Source organism: Anas platyrhynchos, chromosome 21 (assembly GCF_047663525.1).
Source record: "Anas platyrhynchos isolate ZD024472 breed Pekin duck chromosome 21, IASCAAS_PekinDuck_T2T, whole genome shotgun sequence".
NCBI lineage: Eukaryota > Metazoa > Chordata > Aves > Anseriformes > Anatidae > Anas > Anas platyrhynchos.
In genome coordinates this window covers 7,702,993-7,723,265 of record NC_092607.1, presented here as the reverse complement: position 1 = coordinate 7,723,265, position 20,273 = coordinate 7,702,993, and the positions used below count along the sequence as shown (strand labels likewise).

Below are 20,273 nucleotides of genomic sequence, written 5' to 3'. Positions count from 1 at the left end.
TGCATTTGCCAGCATTTGTTCCTGGCTCTGAAACAAACAAAAAACATGTGAAGATTTCCGAAGGGCATCCACAGGGTGTGGAAAGGTGCTGCAAAGCTGCTGATGAGCTTCTTGCAGTACTCACCCCATCCTCAATTTGCAGGATGCTTAATTACAGCGGGCTGCTAGGGAATTCACACCTAGTAGCTCATAACCAATCTGCTAGCAACTATGTTCAGGGTGAGCCGAAAACTGAGTGGGGTTCCTTCCACCCCTCTCTCTTCTCCCAAGTTCCTGGAGAAGGATTCCTTTCCAATTTTTTGTACTACAAACAAGAGGATACAGCTATATGGCTCACCTAACTGGCAGACATGGAAAACAGCCCGGCAGCTCGTGATCCTTGTCATTGGGACCACCCTTCACTCTGTTTAACTGAAAATATCAAGCACTGCCTTCTACTGGGTAGGAAAGATCTTTCACGCGAAGCCCTACAGCCTATACATGAGCACCGCTGTCAATATGGTGTTTCACGCAACACAGTAGCTCACCTGCCCGGCTCCTGCCTCCGTGCTGGCTCACACTCAGCAGGGTCACGTCACAAAATGCACTTGTCAAAACTCTGGTACTGTCTGACACAGAGTTTTACATAATTCTGCTCCAGCTGCCTTTCCGAATCAAAATGGGATTTGGGGCTCGCTTTCTCTAGCTTGCACATTACTCACAGCACTTACTAGGGTACCAATGTTGACAAAAATCTTCTTAATCTGTCTTACACATCCAACTTCACGCCTTGTCCTGAAAGCATCTTGCACGAGGGAGGAGAGACAGGCAGCAAAAATTCAGACAAGTCTGTTACTTTTAAGTCATTACAGGTTTTTATTGGAAACGTGATGTGCATTGCTGCACAACGCGTGGCCTGCGAGGGCTTCATCTTTGTTCTTTCCATTGCATTCTGGGGTTTCACGCCACTGCATATCGGAAGCCACTAAAGCAGCTTCTTGCTGGTTTGGCCATCCTAGAAGATTACTTTGGCTCTTGTGCATTTCATTGATGGCCTTCAGTCTGGAAGCTGCAGAATTGATTTTCTTTATCGGCTGGCGCAATGGCTCCCTCCTCTGTGGCTCCTTAAGATTTGGAAACACCTGGATCACAGAGGATTCCTTTCTTTTGCACTCCGGATTTGGTGCACCAGCTTCAAGATGGCGTGGACCTCTTACAGGAAGTTGTTGATTTTTGAGGATTGCATTAATTGCTTTCATTCTGGAAGCCACTGAAGACATTGTAGATTTTGGCTGTCTTAGCGCTTCCATCTTCTCTGCCGCTAGAAATGGCTGGTTCATACCGCCTTCAACTTTTGGGCACTTTTCATCACTTCTCCAGTGGACAGATTCTGTGTATCTGAGAAACTGGTGACAGAAAATACACACATTTAGAGAACGAAAACAAGGAAAGAAGAGATTGCCTTCAGCAGAGAAGGAAAGGAAAAGCAGAAGTGTTCATTGACTTCTTCTTTAGTTGTGTTTGTCACACAGTAGAAATACTTGCTGAATTACAGACTGTACTAAATACTTCTTTATGTGCCCCTGATTGCTAAGCTTCCTTTATTCCCACCACTTTCACGGCTTACATTTAAAATTGCAACTGCATAGTGAAAATCGGAATTCGGACTGTATGAGATGAACCGATGTCTAATCTTACGCATTTCTAACTTACACGGGAAGATACCTCGAACTAAAAGCACACACCTTTCCAAGCAAATCATGGTATTTTTCCCTCAAGCTCTTTAGCATAGAAGACCTCCTTGGTTACTATTACAAATGGCATTGTTACCTGTGCAGTTTTCTGCTCCTGCTGGCAACGAGCATCGCTCATCCTCGAGGAGGCGGTCTGCCTGTCCTCAGAGTGCATCCTGCCTGTGCCCAGGCCGCCAGGCGCAGTGCAGGCCTTGGTCTCCTCGGAAATCTAGAGGGATTAAATAAGGCCAGGTGGTTTCCATTGGTAGCAAGAACGTCCTGTCCATGTCAACAAGAAAGGGCAAGGGGTTCTAGAGTGTAAATGAAGCGGTTCCTATGTTCTCCACACAGTTCACTTGGGCCAGCCTTCCTACAGTTCTTCCTTTTGGGGACACAGAGCTAACTGCAGCATTCTTTGCAGTGTCAGGAGGAGGGAATTTGAACCTGCTCTGCCCAAGGAACCGCAGGAATCTGCTCCGAATACGCCAAAGTGATGAGGAAATCAAGAAGCCAGCGGGCAGGAACTGTGTGGTTTGAAAACACCTGCACTCTTCCCGTACCTTATCTGAAACGGCCGCTGGTTTATAACGCAGCGATTTCAAATCCTTCCGTTTGAGCACCAAGAGCTCTAAGCTCACGGTGCATCTGAAGGGGATTTTATTATTTGTCAATAAAGAATATTTGTTGTGCTAAAGAAGCTGCCGTTTTTGGTGAACACGAGCAAATAGGATAACCGCATTGCTGCTCTCTCTCACGCCTAGGGCCCTCATAAATGAGGTTCTGGCAAAGGTGGACTACAAAGAAGAGCAATTCCGTGAATGAAAAGGGATTGCCCAAAAGACCAGAGGCATGTAGCATGAAAAATCTCATTTGGTAGAGACAGACTGAAGGATGACTCTGTTTGCTATCTAAGTTTCCTAATTTCGGATTTAAATTTTGATCCACCCCGTGAGCCATCTGATAGCTTGCTTGTAGAAATACAGACAGTATTTTAGGGTCTGACCCTGTGCAAAGCAAACGTAGAATTAAGAAGAGAATGAGACATTGCGATCTTACATTATTGGCAAAGCAGCTCCTCTTCTCTGCTTCAGACGCTGCAGCTTGAGAAAGAGACTCTTTATCCTTTAAGGAGACATTCTCCTCAAAGAGCTGCAGCGTCTTGCCAGGCTTCGGAGGGCGCGCTTCTCGAAGTCCTCTCAGAGGTCTGCGACCACCCCCTGAAACTACAAACAGACATCATAGTTGGGGAGAGGGACATGGGTGCACGTGTTTCGAATCTTGAAAGAAAAGCAGTAGGCAAAACGAACAGGAACACCAACTTTTCAGCAGCCGTTCAACAACTTTTACGTTAGAACACATCAAGCACAGAGCATTCGACTTGTGGAAACCGGAAAGCCACGCTTAAAAGCTAAGGTGTTGTTACGAAAGCAACACCTCTCCAAATCCAAACTATCTTCACCAACTGAGAAGAGCAAGTTCCTGCTTTTTCATCATTGATGAATGCTGCCCATAGTTTTGGTATCACAGTTTTAGATTTGGGTTGTCTTCATCATAAGTTATCTTCTCTAAACATAGGAGACCGTTCTGTTGTGTTTTGCTCCAAAAGTGTTTAATGGGCTTCGGGCACTCCTCCATAACACAAAGATAAAACGGAGAGAGCCAAAAAGCTTCTTTGGCATCGATAAGAACACCACGTTCTTTTCCTGATGACACGTGATGACACGAATGTGGTTGCCCCTCGTCAAAATAGAGATCGAGTGCACTCAACTAAAGCAAGAAAGCAGATCCAAGTGGTCAGACTCACCTTTGGCATTGCTGTTTTCTCCGGTTTCTGAGAGCGTCTCAGAGACTGCCCTCCTCCTCTTAACAGTGGACTCCGCTACGCCTGGATTGCTCTCAGGCTCGCTAGTCCGAGCTGGTGACAGGGAGGTCCTCGCACTCTCTGCTCCCTGTTAGAAGACGTCAAGGGGATGGGAGTTAGAAGCTCCTGGTAGGAGACCGATAGGGTTCTCGGGGGCAGAAATGACATGAAGCAGCAGCACATTGGAAGGGGGTGCTGTTCTGGCAGCAGTGTTCTCCAGGATGCTCTATGGGCAATTTCTGTGGCACTGCAGGTTGTGAATGGTGCATTCATGTGCTGCTTAGCTGATAGCTCATCGCACCAGCGTGCTTAGCAGTATCTCGCACTTTCCATTTCCCGTGGTCTCCTTGCAAAACAAGGAGATTTGGCACAGTTGCACACGCTTGCCTCATGTTTTCAGAAGTGCTAGAATCACAAGGCCACAGGGATAGTGGGGGAATCATTCTCAACTGCAGAACCTTCTTGCACTCACCTTCCTGCCACCCAGGCTCTCCAAGTGGCTCTCAACCTCCTTGACAGCAACGGGGAAGGTTTCGATCTCGCCCGAGCTGTCCAGGGGCTCCTCCTCGATCGTCTCCATGAGCCGACCGTGTGCCCGCAGTATTTCCACGGATTTGACACGGATGCGTCTCTTCCGTGAACGTGACCGTGCCCGTGGCACTGGTGGGCGCTGGCGCACCACGCTGGGGCTTGTGGCACTGGCGGACTCCCGTTTCTTCACGAGGAGCTGGAGAGAGCCCTTCTGCGGGGTCACGTCCCGTGACTCCATCGTGCCCTGCCAATGAAACAGGTACATCGTGACATAGCTTGTATTTCAGACTGAGCTTCAGCCTGCAGTGTTGGACTGACTGGACTTTTGTTTGTTTGCTTACTTTGTTTTCAGACAAATACCTAAGGATTTGAGTGGTCTGCAGTATTTCACAGGGGAGGAAGAAGCACGGGAGAAGCGCTAGGGTTCTGCAATCCAAGGGTACTCATGGAAGGAATTGCACTGTGCCATCTGCACTTCTCAGGAATGAATCTGAACTGAGGCCTCAACCTGACTTTAAGCCACTTTCTCCACCTGCTCACAGTCACTTAAATCGCTACAAAATGCTGATGGGAATTCATTCTTAAGTCAAATACTTGATGGTGACTGCACATCTGAAACTGTCAGTAGATTGTATTGTAGATTGGATTATGACCATGCTGGGAAGAGAGGCAGGGGGATGCGAGAGAGGAACAGAAGCTGCTTCTCCCTCTATCTGGGGACCAATATTCACTGCCCATGGTACTAGAGGATCTTGTCTCCGCTAAAGACTCCCTGAAAGCGCGCGTGAGAGCTACCTGCACGCTTCCGACACCACCACATGAAGAGCTTGCAGTTTCTGCTGCAGGTAAGCAGAGCCTCAAGTATCCGCAGCATTTCACTTTTTGTTTCTTTTGCCCCCTTTTTTCGCCCATTTCTCATATGAACAGTATCAAGCTTTGCACTAGACCACCCAGATCCAAAAAAGTGCATGAACCGGTGCAGTCTGAAGGAGCTAATCTTACCGCTAGGGTCTTCCCAGTGGACCGTTCACCCTGTGACATCGCTGCACTCATCTCGTGCCTGTTAAAAGGAAGGCAAATTTAAACGCTCTCGTATTCACTGGTCTCATCTGACTAACGAACGTGAAGCTTGATCGCCAGTTCACAGGATGGAACTGTTGGAGACAAGCTGGTGGAAACACTGGAGACAAGCCTTATCCTACCTCGTTCGTCACAGCTGCACTTCCAAGAAGTGATGACCGCAGGAGGAGGCGCTGCCTTTTATCCTGCCTGGCTGCATTATGAGCACACAATAAGCCCCCAGTTGCCAGGTTACTGTCTCCATCTATGGGCGTACGGAAACCGAGACAGCCAAGCTGGCACCCCGGCTTTCCTTACCCCAATACACCAGCCAGAGACCCCCGGGGCAGAACCTGCTGCTGCTGCAGAACCACGTCCAGAAAGAACTTGGGGTCCTCAGAGACAAGATCTTGGGCGGACCATGGCCGTAGATACTAAGAGCCCTCAGAGAGAGCATCACTTTGTCATTCTTATTCTCCACTCCTTAGCTAACTTCAAATTCTCTCTTAGAGCTAACCAGAACAACTGTTGGACCAGCTCTGGCACGCCGTGCTTGGCTTTCTTTCATTTATGCATGTTGGCCGTTTTGCGTGTGGTTGGTTGGTCTTGATAATTAAGAGAAAGATCCAAACGTCAGGCAATTTGCCCCTGACGTGTTCTCTCTTCCTGTAGGATGACGGAGACTTCTGACTTTCAGGCTACAGCTCTTTGGCCAACAAAACTATTGAAGGACTCTCTACTAGGCCAACCCATTCTTTTGGAATGGGGAATTAAGGGAGAAACCCAACATGGACATTTTTGGACCTAGAGAGGGAGAGAATCAGCAAGTGAACTCAGAAGTCTGGAGTTGCAATGCCATACCTGGGCTTCGTAAAGCAGCTCCGTGCTCAGGCTCGGGCTCAAAGGTGACGCACAAGAACCTGCTGCCCGTCTGTGTTGGGGTACCCTCTGTTGTGCGTTTGTCTTCAGCCAACAGGTACTAAATGTCCTGGGGAATACACTGCAGGGAAAAGTGTATTCCCCCAGAATACAGAACAGGAGGAGCTTCCCATGTTGTTTCAACCAAAGCCCTGTTGCTTGACTTTAAAGAATTATTTCTGAGTTAGGCGCTGGACCTCTGTACACGTGCTAAGCTAGGTGAAGGGATGCAAGACACAGACTCCTGATGGCTCTTCAACAGGAGGCCTTTCTTGCCCTTTTTCACTACTACATATACTTTCCCCGTAGCTCCACGCGCTGTCCACGTGCCCAAATCTCTCATACAATTGGTTAGAGACCCTCAGACACGTGCTTCGAGCCAGCCAGCAGTTGGCCACTGCCCCAGAGATCATCTTCAACACTGTAGCCAACTGCCTTTATCTCAACCTTGCTCAAGTTTTTGTTTCTACTGCTGGTTTCCTCATTATCTCTCATTCGGGGACGTGTGAAACAGCGCAGAGCTACCTGCAAATTCCTTTTCCACAATTCCCCCTTTTTTATTTTTCATTAACCAAATGCTTTCGATAGATTGCCTAACAATCACCGCAGATATTGCAGGATGCACGGTACAAGAAGCAACAAAGTGAAAATCACATGCAGAGTTACGTAAAAGCAGCGTGCCTACTAGAATCTACACCACTCAACAAACCACTAAGCACTAGGGATGTTGCTTCGCAGAGATGCTGCATCTCACTCGCACAGCACTACCACACCGCCATGCAGAGAGGCCTCTTGCAATTCTCATTCATACCACAAGAAAATATCACTTAATATCATTTGTCCACAGCTTCAGGAGGTCCTGGTGAGCAGCTGAGAGCGGAGACCCCTCCGAGGAAAATGCTTGGGGTGCACTGATGGGCATCTGTTCCACAGTCGATCCCACAGCCGAGCAGAGCGGTTCCTGGCGCAAGGAACGATGCTATTCTAGTTTTGTGTAATTACACCAAAGAGATGCATTGCAATAAGGAGCAAGTGTGGCCTTGACCATTTCTTTCATGATTTGTTTCTTTCTCAAGCAATTGAACCTTACACATGCTGTTGCTCTTACGCATCCCAGGATATCTCATTCCTGTGGCTCTAGAGGCGCTTGCACTTCACTAGCAGACAGTCCAGTCTTTGTTAGCCATCGGGTTCCCCACCAGACATGTCGTAGATGGGTCGTTTTATTGGCTCCACCAGATCCCGGAACCTCCTCCCATCACTTCCAACTTCCTCCTCTCTAGCTGTTTGCCACACCATGTCCCCGAGCCACCTCCCTCCTCACTTTTAGTGCACCGCTCTATTATTACTCAGCTCCAGATTATCACCAAACGGGTCACCCACAGTTAGACACATTACATTAGTAATTGTTCCCGGTTCAGCTGGTGGGTTTCAGAATGGATTTCTGAGCAAGTGAAACAGAGCCACGAGGAGGAGGTTTCATCCTCTTATGAGGAAGAACTTCTTTACGGTTCAGATGACAGAGCACTGCAACAGGCTGCTCAGAGAGCTTGTGGAGTGTCTTCTTGGGAGATGCTCAAAACCCGTCTGGATGGGATCCCATGTAACGTGCTTGGGGTGACCCTGCTTGAACAGGGGGGCTGGACCAGATGATCTCTGGAGGTCCCTTCCAACCTGTGACACATTCTGTGATTCTGTGACAGACTGCAGTGAAAGGAAGTGGGTACGGAGGTACATACATTGCTTTCCAGATTTGTTTGTTTTTTCTTTTTCATGCTGAGCATTCATTGAGTTAACTCCCAACCATTCCTTCCCCCTTTTCCATGTCTCGTCCTCATACCTACACATAAGAAAACGCTGTTAGAGCCAGCTTCACTAAGCACGCCCACGATGCACAAGTCAGAAAAAGCTTCCCTTCCTTTTATATCACTTCAGAGGGTCCACCATCACGGTGATCCCCATTAAAACGATCTGGTGCCTTCATGACTTCAACCCAGGCTGGAGACCTGCATTTAAAAACGTCAGAGCCTGCTTCCACGTATCCCAAAGCTTTGGTCTTAACAAATGCTCCTGAGGAATCCACATTTGTCATCTAGACTCTTAGGGCTGGGACACCAAATGAAGCAATGGACGCAGAAGAACTGGTACCCGAGTACACAAAACAGTTCCTTCAAAAGGAGATCCATTTCTACTAAAATGAGGTGCTTAATTCTGGGGCATGAGTTATTCCTTAGGTTTAACTTAAACATTTGAAGTTACTTTTTAGAGAGACGGAGTGGGGGGGGGGGGGGTTGTATTTTGGAGGCTATCCAGAGTTGTAAGGGGAGTTGGTTTTTGCTCCCATTATCACAATAAAAACTGTCATACGAGTGGACGGTCCTACAGCATGATTGCTAGAAGCTCCAAGAGGTGCCAGCTGAGCTCCTCGCAAGGTGCGAGAGCCCTGCGCGAAGCAGTGAGGAACTCCTGCTACAGCGCTGCCCCTGCCGCCGCCCCCACGCTGCCCTCCCAAAAAGGAAGCAGGGGCTTTGTTGTCCAAGACAGAGTAAGGGGAGCACAAAGAAAACCAGGAGGAACTGGAAGAAGACAAACATCCTTATCTTTGTAACAGCAGACACGGAAAACAGCCCGGCAGCTCGTGATCCTTGTCATTGGGACCACCCTTCACTCTGTTTAACTGAAAATATCAAGCACTGCCTTCTACTGGGTAGGAAAGATCTTTCACGCGAAGCCCTACAGCCTATACATGAGCACCGCTGTCAACACGGTGTTTCACGCAACACAGTAGCTCACCTGCCCGGCTCCTGCCTCCGTGCTGGCTCACACTCAGCAGGGTCACGTCACAAAATGCACTTGTCAAAACTCTGGTACTGTCTGACACAGAGTTTTCCATAATTCTGCTCCAGCTGCCTTTCCGAATCAAAATGGGATTTGGGGCTCGCTTTCTCTAGCTTGCACATTACTCACAGCACTTACTGGGGTACCAATGTTGACAAAAATCTTCTTAATCTGTCTTACACATCCAACTTCACGCCTTGTCCTGACAGCATCTTGCACGAGGGAAATCTTGAAGGAGGGAGGAGAGACAGGCAGCAAAAATTCAGACAAGTCTGTTACTTTTAAGTCATTACAGGTTTTTATTGGAAACGTGATGTGCATTGCTGCACAACGCGTGGCCTGCGAGGGCTTCATCTTTGTTCTTTCCATCGCATTCTGGGGTTTCACGCCACTGCATATCGTAAGCCACTAAAGCAGCTTCTTGCTGGTTTGGCCATCCTAGAAGATTACTTTGGCTCTTGTGCATTTCATTGATGGCCTTCAGTCTGGAAGCTGCAGAATTGATTTTCTTTATTGGCTGGCGCAATGGCTCCCTCCTCTGTGGCTCCTTAAGATTCGGAAACACCTGGATCACAGAGGATTCCTTTCTTTTGCACTCCGGATTTGGTGCACCAGCTTCAAGATGGCGTGGACCTCTTACAGGAAGTTGTTGATTTTTGAGGATTGCATTAATTGCTTTCATTCTGGAAGCCACTGAAGACATTGTAGATTTTGGCTGTCTTAGCGCTTCCATCTTCTCTGCCGCTAGAAATGGCTGGTTCATACCGCCTTCAACTTTTGGGCACTTTTCATCACTTCTCCAGTGGACGGATTCTGTGTATCTGAGAAACTGGTGACAGAAAATACACACATTTAGAGAACGAAAACAAGGAAAGAAGAGATTGCCTTCAGCAGAGAAGGAAAGGAAAAGCAGAAGTGTTCATTGACTTCTTCTTTAGTTGTGTTTGTCACACAGTAGAAATACTTGCTGAATTACAGACTGTACTAAATACTTCTTTATGTGCCCCTGATTGCTAAGCTTCCTTTATTCCCACCACTTTCACGGCTTACATTTAAAATTGCAACTGCATAGTGAAAATCGGAATTCAGACTGTACGAGATGAACCGATGTCTAATCTTACGCATTTCTAACTTACACGGGAAGATACCTCGAACTAAAAGCACACACCTTTCCAAGCAAATCATGGTATTTTTCCCTCAAGCTCTTTAGCATAGAAGACCTCCTTGGTTACTATTACAAATGGCATTGTTACCTGTGCAGTTTTCTGCTCCTGCTGGCAACGAGCATCGCTCATCCTCGAGGAGGCGGTCTGCCTGTCCTCAGAGTGCCTCCTGACTGCGGCCAGGCCGCCAGGCGCAGTGCAGGCCTTGGTCTCCTCGGAAATCTAGAGGGATTAAATAAGGCCAGGTGGTTTCCATTGGTAGCAAGAACGTCCTGTCCATGTCAACAAGAAAGGGCAAGGGGTTCTAGAGGGTAAATGAAGCGGTTCCTATGTTCTCCACACAGTTCACTTGGGCCAGCCTTCCTACAGTTCTTCCTTTTGGGGACACAGAGCTAACTGCAGCATTCTTTGCAGTGTCAGGAGGAGGGAATTTGAACCTGCTCTGCCCAAGGAACCGCAGGAATCTGCTCCGAATACGCCAAAGTGATGAGGAAATCAAGAAGCCAGCGGGCAGGAACTGTGTGGTTTGAAAACACCTGCACTCTTCCCGTACCTTATCTGAAACGGCCGCTGGTTTATAACGCAGCGATTTCAAATCCTTCCGTTTGAGCAGCAAGAGCTCTAAGCTCACGGTGCATCTGAAGGGGATTTTATTATTTGTCAATAAAGAATATTTGTTGTGCTAAAGAAGCTGCCGTTTTTGGTGAACACGAGCAAATAGGATAACCGCATTGCTGCTCTCTCTCACGCCTAGGGCCCTCATAAATGAGGTTCTGGCAAAGGTGGACTACAAAGAAGAGCAATTCCATGAATGAAAAGGGATTGCCCAAAAGACCAGAGGCATGTAGCATGAAAAATCTCATTTGGTAGAGACAGACTGAAGGATGACTCTGTTTGCTATCTAAGTTTCCTAATTTCGGATTTAAATTTTGATCCACCCCGTGAGCCATCTGATAGCTTGCTTGTAGAAATACAGACAGTATTTTAGGGTCTGACCCTGTGCAAAGCAAACGTAGAATTAAGAAGAGAATGAGACATTGCAATCTTACATTATTGGCAAAGCAGCTCCTCTTCTCTGCTTCAGACGCTGCAGCTTGAGAAAGAGACTCTTTATCCTTTAAGGAGACATTCTCCTCAAAGAGCTGCAGCGTCTTGCCAGGCTTCGGAGGGCGCGCTTCTCGAAGTCCTCTCAGAGGTCTGCGACCACCCCCTGAAACTACAAACAGACATCATAGTTGGGGAGAGGGACATGGGTGCACGTGTTTCGAATCTTGAAAGAAAAGCAGTAGGCAAAACGAACAGGAACACCAACTTTTCAGCAGCCGTTCAACAACTTTTACGTTAGAACACATCAAGCACAGAGCATTCGACTTGTGGAAACCGGAAAGCCACGCTTAAAAGCTAAGGTGTTGTTACGAAAGCAACACCTCTCCAAATCCAAACTATCTTCACCAACTGAGAAGAGCAAGTTCCTGCTTTTTCATCATTGATGAATGCTGCCCATAGTTTTGGTATCACAGTTTTAGATTTGGGTTGTCTTCATCATAAGTTATCTTCTCTAAACATAGGAGACCGTTCTGTTGTGTTTTGCTCCAAAAGTGTTTAATGGGCTTCGGGCACTCCTCCATAACACAAAGATAAAACGGAGAGAGCCAAAAAGCTTCTTTGGCATCGATAAGAACACCACGTTCTTTTCCTGATGACACGTGATGACACGAATGTGGTTGCCCCTCGTCAAAATAGAGATCGAGTGCACTCAACTAAAGCAAGAAAGCAGATCCAAGTGGTCAGACTCACCTTTGGCATTGCTGTTTTCTCCCCTTTCTGAGAGCGTCTCAGAGACTGCCCTCCTCCTCTTAACAGTGGACTCCGCTACGCCTGGATTGCTCTCAGGCTCGCTAGTCCGAGCTGGTGACAGGGAGGTCCTCGCACTCTCTGCTCCCTGTTAGAAGACGTCAAGGGGATGGGAGTTAGAAGCTCCTGGTAGGAGACCGATAGGGTTCTCGGGGGCAGAAATGACATGAAGCAGCAGCACATTGGAAGGGGGTGCTGTTCTGGCAGCAGTGTTCTCCAGGATGCTCTATGGGCAATTTCTGTGGCACTGCAGGTTGTGAATGGTGCATTCATGTGCTGCTTAGCTGATAGCTCATCGCACCAGCGTGCTTAGCAGTATCTCGCACTTTCCATTTCCCGTGCTCTCCTTGCAAAACAAGGAGATTTGGCACAGTTGCACACGCTTGCCTCATGTTTTCAGAAGTGCTAGAATCACAAGGCCACAGGGATAGTGGGGGAATCATTCTCAACTGCAGAACCTTCTTGCACTCACCTTCCTGCCACCCAGGCTCTCCACGTGGCTCTCAACCTCCTTGACAGCAACGGGGAAGGTTTCGATCTCGCCCGAGCTGTCCAGGGGCTCCTCCTCGATCGTCTCCATGAGCCGACCGTGTGCCCGCAGTATTTCCACGGATTTGACACGGATGCGTCTCTTCCGTGAACGTGACCGTGCCCGTGGCACTGGTGGGCGCTGGCGCACCACGCTGGGGCTTGTGGCACTGGCGGACTCCCGTTTCTTCACGAGGAGCTGGAGAGAGCCCTTCTGCGGGGTCACGTCCCGTGACTCCATCGTGCCCTGCCAATGCAACAGGTACATCGTGACATAGCTTGTATTTCAGACTGAGCTTCAGCCTGCAGTGTTGGACTGACTGGACTTTTGTTTGTTTGCTTACTTTGTTACTGTCAGTAGACAGTATTGCTTCCTGGGCTTCGTAGAGCCTTCTTAGCCTTTATGAAAATGCAGGGAAAAATTGGGGGAATAAGAACAACCAGAGAGATTTGGAGTTGGGCTTCAATGGCCTTTAGCATTTCACACCATCTTTGCTGACCGTGATTCCTAACTTTGGCTGGCCACTCGTGAAGTTATTGTGTTTAAATGAAGTACGTCCACTGTGGGAGAAGGACCGACACGTTGCCCATGGGGCCGTAACTCATTCAAGCCGATGCCTTTTCCCAAGCACTGCAGTCCAGCCCCCAGGACCCAGAGGAAAGGACAGAACAGAGAGCAGCCGAGCCCTTACTTTATGACCATGCTGGGAAGAGAGGCAGGGGGATGCGAGAGAGGAACAGAAGCTGCTTCTCCCTCTATCTGGGGACCAATATTCACTGCCCATGGTACTAGAGGATCTTGTCTCCGCTAAAGACTCCCTGAAAGCGCGCGTGAGAGCTACCTGCACGCTTCCGACACCACCACATGAAGAGCTTGCAGTTTCTGCTGCAGGTAAGCAGAGCCTCAAGTATCCGCAGCATTTCACTTTTTGTTTCTTTTGCCACCTTTTTTCGCCCATTTCTCATATGAACAGTATCAAGCTTTGCACTAGACCACCCAGATCCAAAAAAGTGCATGAACTGGTGCAGTTTGAAGGAGCTAATCTTACCGCTAGGGTCTTCCCAGTGGACCGTTCACCCTGTGACATCGCTGCACTCATCTCGTGCCTGTTAAAAGGAAGGCAAATTTAAACGCTCTCGTATTCACTGGTCTCATCTGACTAACGAACGTGAAGCTTGATCGCCAGTTCACAGGATGGAACTGTTGGAGACAAGCTGGTGGAAACACTGGAGACAAGCCTTATCCTACCTCGTTCGTCACAGCTGCACTTCCAAGAAGTGATGACCGCAGGAGGAGGCGCTGCCTTTTATCCTGTCTGGCTGCATTATGAGCACACAATAAGCCCCCAGTTGCCAGGTTACTGTCTCCATCTATGGGCGTACGGAAACCGAGACAGCCAAGCTGGCACCCCGGCTTTCCTTACCCCAATACACCAGCCAGAGACCCCCGGGGCAGAACCTGCTGCTGCTGCAGAACCACGTCCAGAAAGAACTTGGGGTCCTCAGAGACAAGATCTTGGGCGGACCCTGGCCGTAGATACTAAGAGCCCTCAGAGAGAGCATCACTTTGTCATTCTTATTCTCCACTCCTTAGCTAACTTCAAATTCTCTCTTAGAGCTAACCAGAACAACTGTTGGACCAGCTCTGGCACGCCGTGCTTGGCTTTCTTTCATTTATGCATGTTGGCCGTTTTGCGTGTGGTTGGTTGGTCTTGATAATTAAGAGAAAGATCCAAACGTCAGGCAATTTGCCCCTGACGTGTTCTCTCTTCCTGTAGGATGACGGAGACTTCTGACTTTCAGGCTACAGCTCTTTGGCCAACAAAGCTATTGAAGGACTCTCTACTAGGCCAACCCATTCTTTCAGAATGGGGAATTAAGGGAGAAACCCAACGTGGACATTTTTGGACCCAGAGAGAGAGAGAATCAGCAAGTGAACTCAGAAGTCTGGAGTTGCAATGCCATACCTGGGCTTCGTAAAGCAGCTCCGTGCTCAGGCTCGGGCTCAAAGGTGACGCACAAGAACCTGCTGCCCGTCTGTGTTGGGGTACCCTCTGTTGTGCGTTTGTCTTCAGCCAACAGGTACTAAATGTCCTGGGGAATACACTGCAGGGAAAAGTGTATTCCCCCAGAATACAGAACAGGAGGAGCTTCCCATGTTGTTTCAACCAAAGCCCTGTGGCTTGACTTTAAAGAATTATTTCTGAGTTAGGCGCTGGACCTCTGTACACGTGCTAAGCTAGGTGAAGGGATGCAAGACACAGACTCCTGATGGCTCTTCAACAGGAGGCCTTTCTTGCCCTTTTTCACTACTACATATACTTTCCCCGTAGCTCCACGCGCTGTCCACGTGCCCAAATCTCTCATACAATTGGTTAGAGACCCTCAGACACGTGCTTCGAGCCAGCCAGCAGTTGGCCACTGCCCCAGAGATCATCTTCAACACTGTAGCCAACTGCCTTTATCTCAACCTTGCTCAAGTTTTTGTTTCTACTGCTGGTTTCCCCATTATCTCTCATTCGGGGACGTGTGAAACAGCGCAGAGCTACCTGCAAATTCCTTTTCCACAATTCCCCCTTTTTTATTTTTGATTAACCAAATGCTTTCGATAGATTGCCTAACAATCACCGCAGATATTGCAAGAAGCACGGTACAAGAAGCAACAAAGTGAAAATCACATGCAGAGTTACGTAAAAGCAGCGTGCCTACTAGAATCTACACCACTCAACAAACCACTAAGCACTAGGGATGTTGCTTCGCAGAGATGCTGCATCTCACTCGCACAGCACTACCACACCGCCATGCAGAGAGGCCTCTTGCAATTCTCATTCATACCACAAGAAAATATCACTTAATATCATTTGTCCACAGCTTCAGGAGGTCCTGGTGAGCAGCTGAGAGCGGAGACCCCTCCGAGGAAAATGCTTGGGGTGCACTGATGGGCATCTGTTCCACAGTCGATCCCACAGCCGAGCAGAGCGGTTCCTGGCGCAAGGAACGATGCTATTCTAGTTTTGTGTAATTACACCAAAGAGATGCATTGCAATAAGGAGCAAGTGTGGCCTTGACCATTTCTTTCATGATTTGTTTCTTTCTCAAGCAATTGAACCTTACACATGCTGTTGCTCTTACGCATCCCAGGATATCTCATTCCTGTGGCTCTAGAGGCGCTTGCACTTCACTAGCAGACAGTCCAGTCTTTGTTAGCCATCGGCTTCCCCACCAGACATGTCGTAGATGGGTCGTTTTATTGGCTCCACCAGATCCCGGAACCTCCTCCCATCACTTCCAACTTCCTCCTCTCTAGCTGTTTGCCACACCATGTCCCCGAGCCACCTCCCTCCTCACTTTTAGTGCACCGCTCTATTATTACTCAGCTCCAGATTATCACCAAACGGGTCACCCACAGTTAGACACATTACATTAGTAATTGTTCCCGGTTCAGCTGGTGGATTTCAGAATGGATTTCTGAGCAAGTGAAACAGAGCCACGAGGAGGAGGTTTCATCCTCTTATGAGGAAGAACTTCTTTACGGTTCAGATGACAGAGCACTGCAACAGGCTGCTCAGAGAGCTTGTGGAGTGTCTTCTTGGGAGATGCTCAAAACCCGTCTGGATGGGATCCCATGTAACGTGCTTGGGGTGACCCTGCTTGAACAGGGGGGCTGGACCAGATGATCTCTGGAGGTCCCTTCCAACCTGTGACACATTCTGTGATTCTGTGACAGACTGCAGTGAAAGGAAGTGGGTACGGAGGTACATACATTGCTTTCCAGATTTGTTTGTTTTTTCTTTTTCATGCTGAGCATTCATTGAGTTAACTCCCAACCATTCCTTCCCCCTTTTCCATGTCTCGTCCTCATACCTACACATAAGAAAACGCTGTTAGAGCCAGCTTCACTAAGCACGCCCACGATGCACAAGTCGGAAAAAGCTTCCCTGTTTTTTATATCGCTTCAGAGGGTCCACCATCACGGTGATCCCCATTAAAACGATCTGGTGCCTTCATGACTTCAACCCAGGCTGGAGACCTGCATTTAGAAACGTCAGAGCCTGCTTCCACGTATCCCAAAGCTTTGGTCTTAACAAATGCTCCTGAGGAATCCACATTTGTCATCCAGACTCTTAGGGCTGGGACACCAAATGAAGCAATGGACGCAGAAGAACTGGTACCCGAGTACACAAAACAGTTCCTTCAAAAGGAGATCCATTTCTACTAAAATGAGGTGCTTAATTCTGGGGCGTGAGTTATTCCTGAGGTTTAACTTAAACATTTGAAGTTACTTTTTAGAGAGACGGAGTGTGTGTGTGGGGGGGGGGTTGTATTTTGGAGGCTATCCAGAGTCGTAAGGGGAGTTGTTTTTTTCTCCCATTATCACAATAAAAACTGTCATACGAGTGGACGGTCCTACAGCATGATTGCTAGAAGCTCCAAGAGGTGCCAGCTGAGCTCCTCGCAAGGTGCGAGAGCCCTGCGCGAAGCAGTGAGGAACTCCTGCTACAGCGCTGCCCCTGCCGCCGCCCCCACGCTGCCCTCCCAAAAAGGAAGCAGGGGCTTTGTTGTCCAAGACAGAGTAAGGGGAGCACAAAGAAAACCAGGAGGAACTGGAAGAAGACAAACATCCTTATCTTTGTAACAGCAGACAACGGAAAACAGCCCGGCAGCTCGTGATCCTTGTCATTGGGACCACCCTTCACTCTGTTTAACTGAAAATATCAAGCACTGCCTTCTACTGGGTAGGAAAGATCTTTCACGCGAAGCCCTACAGCCTATACATGAGCACCGCTGTCAATATGGTGTTTCACGCAACACAGTAGCTCACCTGCCCGGCTCCTGCCTCCGTGCTGGCTCACACTCAGCAGGGTCACGTCACAAAATGCACTTGTCAAAACTCTGGTACTGTCTGACACAGAGTTTTACATAATTCTGCTCCAGCTGCCTTTCCGAATCAAAATGGGATTTGGGGCTCGCTTTCTCTAGCTTGCACATTACTCACAGCACTTACTGGGGTACCAATGTTGACAAAAATCTTCTTAATCTGTCTTACACATCCAACTTCACGCCTTGTCCTGACAGCATCTTGCACGAGGGAAATCTTGAAGGAGGGAGGAGAGACAGGCAGCAAAAATTCAGACAAGTCTGTTACTTTTAAGTCATTACAGGTTTTTATTGGAAACGTGATGTGCATTGCTGCACAACGCGTGGCCTGCGAGGGCTTCATCTTTGTTCTTTCCATTGCATTCTGGGGTTTCACGCCACTGCATATCGTAAGCCACTAAAGCAGCTTCTTGCTGGTTTGGCCATCCTAGAAGATTACTTTGGCTCTTGTGCATTTCATTGATGGCCTTCAGTCTGGAAGCTGCAGAATTGATTTTCTTTATTGGCTGGCGCAATGGCTCCCTCCTCTGTGGCTCCTTAAGATTCGGAAACACCTGGATCACAGAGGATTCCTTTCTTTTGCACTCCGGATTTGGTGCACCAGCTTCAAGATGGCGTGGACCTCTTACAGGAAGTTGTTGATTTTTGAGGATTGCATTAATTGCTTTCATTCTGGAAGCCACTGAAGACATTGTAGATTTTGGCTGTCTTAGCGCTTCCATCTTCTCTGCCGCTAGAAATGGCTGGTTCATACCGCCTTCAACTTTTGGGCACTTTTCATCACTTCTCCAGTGGACGGATTCTGTGTATCTGAGAAACTGGTGACAGAAAATACACACATTTAGAGAACGAAAACAAGGAAAGAAGAGATTGCCTTCAGCAGAGAAGGAAAGGAAAAGCAGAAGTGTTCATTGACTTCTTCTTTAGTTGTGTTTGTCACACAGTAGAAATACTTGCTGAATTACAGACTGTACTAAATACTTCTTTATGTGCCCCTGATTGCTAAGCTTCCTTTATTCCCACCACTTTCACGGCTTACATTTAAAATTGCAACTGCATAGTGAAAATCGGAATTCAGACTGTACGAGATGAACCGATGTCTAATCTTACGCATTTCTAACTTACACGGGAAAATACCTCGAACTAAAAGCACACACCTTTCCAAGCAAATCATGGTATTTTTCCCTCAAGCTCTTTAGCATAGAAGACCTCCTTGGTTACTATTACAAATGGCATTGTTACCTGTGCAGTTTTCTGCTCCTGCTGGCAACGAGCATCGCTCATCCTCGAGGAGGCGGTCTGCCTGTCCTCAGAGTGCCTCCTGACTGCGGCCAGGCCGCCAGGCGCAGTGCAGGCCTTGGTCTCCTCGGAAATCTAGAGGGATTAAATAAGGCCAGGTGGTTTCCATTGGTAGCAAGAACGTCCTGTCCATGTCAACAAGAAAGGGCAAGGGCTTCTAGAGGGTAAATGAAGGGGTTCCTATGTTCTCCACACAGTTCACTTGGGCCAGCCTTCCTACAGTTCTTTCTTTTGGGGACACAGAGCTAACTGCAGCATTCTTTGCAGTGTCAGGAGGAGGGAATTTGAACCTGCTCTGCCCAAGGAACCGCAGGAATCTGCTCCGAATACGCCAAAGTGATGAGGAAATCAAGAAGCCAGCGGGCAGGAACTGTGTGGTTTGAAAACACCTGCACTCTTCCCGTACCTTATCTGAAACGGCCGCTGGTTTATAACGCAGCGATTTCAAATCCTTCCGTTTGAGCACCAAGAGCTCTAAGCTCACGGTGCATCTGAAGGGGATTTTATTATTTGTCAATAAAGAATATTTGTTGTGCTAAAGAAGCTGCCGTTTTTGGTGAACACGAGCAAATAGGATAACCGCATTGCTGCTCTCTCTCACGCCTAGGGCCCTCATAAATGAGGTTCTGGCAAAGGTGGACTACAAAGAAGAGCAATTCCATGAATGAAAAGGGATTGTCCAAAAGACCAGAGGCATGTAGCATGAAAAATCTCATTTGGTAGAGACAGACTGAAGGATGACTCTGTTTGCTATCTAAGTTTCCTAATTTCGGATTTAAATTTTGATCCACCCCGTGAGCCATCTGATAGCTTGCTTGTAGAAATACAGACAGTATTTTAGGGTCTGACCCTGTGCAAAGCAAACGTAGAATTAAGAAGAGAATGAGACATTGCAATCTTACATTATTGGCAAAGCAGCTCCTCTTCTCTGCTTCAGACGCTGCAGCTTGACAAAGAGACTCTTTATCCTTTAAGGAGACATTCTCCTCAAAGAGCTGCAGCGTCTTGCCAGGCTTCGGAGGGCGCGCTTCTCGAAGTCCTCTCAGAGGTCTGCGACCACCCCCTGAAACTACAAACAGACATCATAGTTGGGGAGAGGGACATGGGTGCACGTGTTTCGAATCTTGAAAGAAAAGCAGTAGGCAAAACGAACAGGAACACCAACTGTTCAGCAGCCGTTCAACAACTTTTACGTTAGAACACATCAAGCACAGAGCATTCGACTTGTGGAAACCGGAAAGCCACGCTTAAAAGCTAAGGTGTTGTTACGAAAGCAACACCTCTCCAAATCCAAACTATCTTCACCAACTGAGAAGAGCAAGTTCCTGCTTTTTCATCATTGATGAATGCTGCCCATAGTTTTGGTATCACAGTTTTAGATTTGGGTTGTCTTCATCATAAGTTATCTTCTCTAAACATAGGAGACCGTTCTGTTGTGTTTTGCTCCAAAAGTGTTTAATGGGCTTCGGGCACTCCTCCATAACACAAAGATAAAACGGAGAGAGCCAAAAAGCTTCTTTGGCATCGATAAGAACACCACGTTCTTTTCCTGATGACACGTGATGACACGAATGTGGTTGCCCCTCGTCAAAACAGAGATCGAGTGCACTCAACTAAAGCAAGAAAGCAGAT

At 47.9% G+C, this 20,273-nt stretch overlaps 1 protein-coding gene across 9 annotated transcripts; it reads right to left on the bottom strand.

Annotated features, from left to right (window-relative positions):
* Positions 1–835: 835 nt before the first annotated feature.
* Positions 836–17,618, bottom strand: LOC119713047 (uncharacterized). 9 transcript variants are annotated; one of them, XR_011804437.1, is made up of 10 exons: positions 17,287–17,448; positions 13,714–16,328; positions 13,514–13,571; positions 12,409–12,711; positions 11,880–12,024; positions 11,132–11,298; positions 10,173–10,304; positions 9,058–9,748; positions 5,107–5,164; positions 4,209–4,348 (listed from the first exon to the last, which is right to left on the bottom strand). XR_011804437.1 is itself a non-coding variant. In XM_072026442.1 (8 exons), the coding sequence occupies exons 3-8, from the start codon at positions 5,155–5,157 to the stop codon at positions 846–848; spliced, it is 1,338 nt and encodes a 445-aa protein (XP_071882543.1). In that variant the 5' UTR covers positions 5,158–5,164; positions 6,025–7,921; positions 8,875–9,048; the 3' UTR covers positions 836–845. The 9 variants fall into 9 exon arrangements, 5 of the variants coding, with proteins under 5 accessions (XP_071882543.1, XP_071882541.1, XP_071882542.1 ...); XR_011804438.1 differs by lacking the exons at positions 13,714–16,328; positions 17,287–17,448 and adding an exon at positions 17,470–17,618; XR_011804439.1 differs by lacking the exon at positions 13,714–16,328.
* Positions 17,619–20,273: the final 2,655 nt, after the last annotated feature.